We start from the raw sequence: 6,000 nt of genomic DNA, 5'->3' as shown, positions 1-6,000 counted from the left end.
AAGACACAAGTTTGTCTCAGTATTATTCTAATTGTGATTTACTTGTAATACAATTGTTTAAGTAATACTGTATATTCCATTTGACCTTTTTGGCAATTTATTCGGTCATCGTGAATGTGGGTGTAATAAGCAGTTTGAGAATGAGTGATAACATTTTGCAACATAAACGTAGCTTTATATGAAATCATAAAGAATTACTTTTTATTTTGGTAATTACACAAATCAGAAATATAATTCCGCTGGCGATAATATTGAGACAGTGTTGGCCAATCACCGTCAATGAAGCCGCGCGAAAGAAAAATGGCGCTTGTTTATTCTTAACACGACACCGGTGGGCGAGGTGTGTGACATTGGATACCGTTTGAACACGTCACACTCAACTCGTGTATTCGGGATGAAGCGGTGATTGAATCGAGCTCACCATTAGAATGCAACCTAAATCTAACCGGTAGGGGAGAAGCTACATTTTTATAGTAAATAAACTTTGGACACGCAGTTGCTTCAGAAAATCACAATCGGTGAGTCACTAACCAGGTTTTATTTGTATATTTCGATGCCATTTAAAACGCCGTATTGGTGCGCAGTTGTAGAGTCAAATATCGCTAACGTTAGCCGGCGTTGCTGAATGTTCTAATCTATTAACACAGTCTACAAATGTATGCCACAAACGACATTTTACAATTTCATTCAAGTGTCGCTGGTGTGGTCCTCAGGCTACACCGTTCATTTGTTCGCTTCAGTACTGTTCAGTACTTTCTTTCAGTGTCTTCTTAGTTGCGACTGTGAACATATAGTTAACTTTGTTTTCTATATCACATTGTAAAGGCATATTTACCTGGTTTATTAGATAGCGAGAGCTCGTATCTTTAAAGGGACAGTGTGTATTATTCAGCACCTTTTAATGGTTACAAAAAGAACTCATTACATTAAAATCGAATATATGTATATAAATAAATTAATACAATATAAACACGCATTTTTAAAAATTATATTGGGTCTAGAATTTTGCATTTATTTTACCTAACGTGAGCCTCAGAGGGATGACACAATTTTCTGTCATCTTGCTGCTAAGGGTACCCAAAAACCTCAAAAAGGCTGGGCAAAAATAAATGAAGACGAGTGGCGCAGTTGGGCCATTTTGCATCCCCGTAATTCGTATTTTCCTTGTGCTTTTTAGCACTCCTTTTCAGTAGCCCAAATCAATACAGTGACATACTGAAGTCAAATAATGAACGCTGTCCCTTTTAATAATACAATTTCGCAAGGGCTAGTCTTGCATTGTATTTGCAATGTGAAAAGGTTGTTAAAAACGATAAAACACTTGATGTGTGACTGCAGTTCATCAATCAGATTATTGTTGTCATAAGTGTGCGCTTGTATACTTAAATTTTTGTGATATCTTGACACTGTTATCTTCTTTTTTTCTCGCAGACATGAACAGCATTTGCAGGTGTATGTGAATGGGCAAAAGCGTGTCACAAATCTTTACCACATCTATGTGTATCATTTTTATTAAATTTGATCCCCGGCCTGCATCGAAAAATGCCTACAGGTAAATTTCTATTTAAATTTCGAGGGAAAGGGCTTTCTTTTTTGTTACACACCATAGATAACGTTAAACAACATGCATGGGTTGTCAAAATGTATTTTCCAAACAAACTACTGTAGTTCCAATGTTTTTTTAAAAAAAATAATAGAGTTCATGGGTAGTAAGTGAAGTTATACTGTAATTAAGGTTAATGTATCTGAGTTTAACAGTGTTCTGAAAATACAGAGGGTAAAATGTGCAAATTATTACATTATCATGTGACGCTAAACTTATTGTTTTTTTCTGAATTGGCAGCATGGTCTTGTGAGATATTTTATATATTTATGATTACAATCGTCTATATTGTCATTGATAAAATTGTAGCAAACATTGTTTACATTGAGAATAGAAATGGAACTCCTCGGTAAAAATGGTAATAAAGTATTAAAAGAGGAAATAGAATGAAAAGAATGTCGGAATAGATAGACAAAAATATTAACAAGGTAGTGTTAGGAGACTGGCCTAAGTGCAGCAGTACATCTCATCTCATCTCATTAGCTGCACAGCTTATCCCCAGTAGGGTCGCGGGGGTGCTGGAGCCCATCCCAGCAATCATCGGGCAGTGGGCAGGGGACACCCAGAACTGGTTGCCAGGCAATTGCAGGGCACACAGGGACAGACAACTCGCTCGCTCATTCACACCTAGGGACAATTTAGAACGGCCGATCCACCTGAAATGCATGTCTTTGGAATGTGGAAGGAAGGAAACCCACGCAAGCACGGGGAGAACATACAAACTCCGCACAGGAAGGTAGCTGGATTTGAACCCACACAGGAGGTTCCCAAGACCTTAGAACTGTGCCGCACACGCGCTAACCACTGCGCCGCCGTGCTGCCCGCAGCAGAACATTAAAACTATAAAAAAGTTGTGCAATGATATTTAGCAACAACATAATTCCAATACGAGTCGAGAAGAAATATATGAATACCCATTTTCTTATGCATAGGCAAGATACACTGTATATTATTTAAAAGTCTTGTGTGCTTTTTTTAGGGTGGTTATCCTAGTCTATATATTCTATGCTTGTAAAATATCTTGATTTTTACCGTCAAAATAGATAGATAGATAGATAGACACTTTATTCATCCCCGTAGGGAAATTCACACTTCAAGCCGTATCCTTGTGTTAAAAATAAAACAATAATACAGTAATAGGAATATAATACATAAATACCCAATGTAACGTGTTGGTATAGGTTATCAATGATGTAGAGTAAATACTGTCTATTGCAGCAGTACAATTCAACACCACTTTCTGACACAAAAATACTTCCTTTTGCCATTATTTTTTTGCATCAATTTCCCAATGACAGCAAGGATAGGACGAAGCTTGCCATCAACAATCATAAGTAGGGTAAATTGTCAAGTCATGTTTATTTGTATAGCCCTTAATCACAAGGAGTCTCAAAGGGCTGCACAGATTATTGGAAACCACAGACTATTATTACACCATCCCCTGATCTAAAACCTACACGATGGCAAGGAATAACACTATTAAATCTAAAAAGTAAGTTATACACAAACATCAAAGGTGCATATAAAGCAGCCCCCCGCCCCCACCTTGGCTCATCAGATCACCTTTCTGTTATGCTAATTCCAGCATACAAGCCCCTGCTGACCAGAGAAAAACCTACAGAGAAGCAGGTGAGGGTGTGGTCTGAGGGGGCAATGGAGGCACTACAGGACTGCTTTGATTGCACTGATTGGGACATGTTTAAATCGGCTGCCACTTACAACAACAAAATAAATATAGATGAGTACGCCATTTCTGTGTCAGCCTATATCAGTAAATGTGCAGAAGACGTCAGCAATACCAAAACTATATGCACCCGTGCCAATCAGAAGCCCTGGATGACTGCTGAGATACGCAAACAACTAAAAGTACGGAACCTTGTCTTTAAATCTGGTGACATGGAGGCGCTGAGATCAGCGAGGGCTAACCTGAACCGTGCTATCAGACTAGCAAAGCGAACGTACAGTCAAAAAATCCAGGAACGTTTCCTCAACAAAACCAACACCAGGGATATGTGGAAAGGCATTCAGGCCATTACCAAATACAAGCCAACCACCGCCCCAGTGCAGGACACTAGCATGGACTTTCTGAATGACCTCAACAAATTCTTTGGAAGGTTCGAGGCACAAAACGGCACCACTGCAGCGAAAGCGGTTCCAAATCAGGACGAAAGAGCACTCCACCTGGACTCATCTGACGTGAGGAAGACCCTGAGAAGAGCCTGACACATCTAGAGGAGAAGAACACCCATGTGCGGATGCTGTTCCTGGACTTCAGTTCAGCATTCAACACCATCATCCCACAACATCTGGTAGACAAAATGAGACTCCTGGGTTTCAACACCCCCCTGCGGAACTGGCTGCTGGACTTCCTCTGTGACAGACCCCAATCAGTGCGGATAGGTCAGAACAGTTCAGATGTCATCTACCTCAGCACGGGCTCCCCCCAAGGCTGCGTCCTAAGCCCCTTGCTGTTCACCTTGATGACACACGACTGCGTCCCTAGGTCCGCCACAAACCACATCGTGAAGTATGCTGACGACACAACAGTAGCTTGCCACTCATTGCACATTGCTCTCTGCACTATGGTAATTACGGCGTTATTGTTACAGTGTTAATGTTACTGTGTACCTGACTTGTTAACCTGACTGCCCATTTTGCACATCTGGTTAGCTACTCTTCTTGCACTATCGGCACTATGGTAAAATACTATACGTAGCCAATTACAATACAACTTTATTTATATCTGTACATTCAAGGAAACTGTGGGGGTCAGATGCATCGACATTTCGTTCTGTATACACGTGTACTAGAATGACAATAAAGTAGATCTGAATCTGAATCTGAATATTTGTTTTCTATCCATCTGATGCACTCACAACTTGCGCTAGTCTCCAAGCACTAACTTGTGAATATTTTTTGCCTATTTATACTGAACCTTCTTTTTTTCTTATTTTTATTTATCACATCTGTAGCCAAGGGTGTCTCGTTTAATCTCGTAAGCGATGTTCACCACCTTTTTTTATCAATGACAGTAAAGACTATTGTAATTCTAATACCTCCAAACTTCTATATAATAGCAGACGTAACCGATATTCTTTGTTTAGTTGGTCAGCCCAAAGAAACAAATGCTGTTATAGATTTAAGTATTTTTAATAGATCGACATTGGACTTTAGCAGACATGTTACATTGTATATGTAAGTCTTATACTTTGTTTTTATGGTATACAGGTAATTCTTTTGTTAGCAGTGTTGTATGTCAGTATAATTCTAACCTTTTAGAGACATGTGCACTGTTGCACAATAAGCCATCTGTACGAGTTAGAGTCTGATGTGGAGCCAGGCTTTATTTTAATCCCCCAAACGCTGAGAGCCAGCTCACGTCCTACCTGGAAAAAGTCCATCTCTGTCCTTGTCTTTGGGATTCTGACCCTGCCTAAGGAGATCAGATCAGAGGTGTTTGTGCACTGACTCAAACATCAACCCGAGTAAAGGTGAAAAATCGTATGTGTCCCAATTCAGTAACAGCTCTGCTATTTATAGACTCGCAGTTCTAACCGTATTCATGTCTTATTCTAAACACTTCTGTATACTAATTTGTTCTCAAGGGACATATAAAGGTTTTACACCCTTATGACTCATCATTGAGAATAGCTTGACTATTTTTTCAAAAATCTGAACAGTACTGGATTGATTCCAACTTGGTCACATGGATGATTTTTTTTTAATGACTTTAAGGGCAAAGAATGGTGATTCAACGATAAAAAACAATTTTCCAATGTAACTAAGCAATTCATATCCACAGAACAGATCAGTGGATCTTGTAACTACCGCAATTGTGGGCCTGTGCATCCCTTTGAGACTCTATGTCACATGTAAAAGTCAAGGCCCGGGGACCAGTTGTGGCCCACGAGACAGTGCTACAATTTTTTTTCTTTCTTGGAAGTAAATTTAGCTTTTGCCAAAATAGAAACCATAGGCTATTGATGGTGACAAAATAAATAATTGTGTCTAGCTGCCTGGAAAAAATACACTGCACAATAATTTAGTATTTGTATCTTCTAGCATTGCTTTAGGGGTCGACTTTCTTACATTAGCAAGTGCCGTGTCTTTAACAGATGACATCTCAGACACTATGACTAGCTTTCGGGGTCATTAGCTGCGACTAGCACAATATTAGCAACTAGTATTAGCTGCTTCTTTCATGTTATGGGGATTTTCATATTAAGGGAATTGTTCTTTTTGTGCCTGTTGTAAGGTCAATATTGTCACGAGAGCCCCAAGAAATATTGCTTTATTTATCTGATATAATACTTCAAGGTATTTTGGGGGTTTTCCGTACCTTTAATTAGCTTCACTAGAATATATGCGGCATTTGAAAAAGTGTCAACATTCCATCA

At 39.2% G+C, this 6,000-nt stretch overlaps 1 protein-coding gene across 1 annotated transcript in view; it reads left to right on the top strand.

The window, feature by feature from the left end:
• The first annotated feature begins 308 nt into the window (after nucleotides 1-308).
• The window catches only part of tango2 (transport and golgi organization 2 homolog (Drosophila)), a 28,469-nt gene continuing 22,777 nt past the window's right edge, over nucleotides 309-6,000 (top strand). The window contains exons 1-2 of the mRNA XM_088335594.1: nucleotides 309-518; nucleotides 1,432-1,552. Of these exons, the coding sequence (XP_088191720.1) occupies nucleotides 1,461-1,552 (92 nt within the window). The 5' untranslated portion in view covers nucleotides 309-518; nucleotides 1,432-1,460. The remainder of the gene's footprint in view (nucleotides 519-1,431; nucleotides 1,553-6,000) is intronic.

The sequence above is a fragment of the Urocampus carinirostris genome, chromosome 5, assembly GCF_059441175.1.
Source record: "Urocampus carinirostris isolate Australia breed hairy pipefish chromosome 5, RoL_Ucar_1.0, whole genome shotgun sequence".
Classification (NCBI taxonomy): domain Eukaryota; kingdom Metazoa; phylum Chordata; class Actinopteri; order Syngnathiformes; family Syngnathidae; genus Urocampus; species Urocampus carinirostris.
The sequence above is the reverse complement of the archived record's forward strand: the minus strand, read 5'-3'. Positions and strand labels throughout refer to the sequence as shown.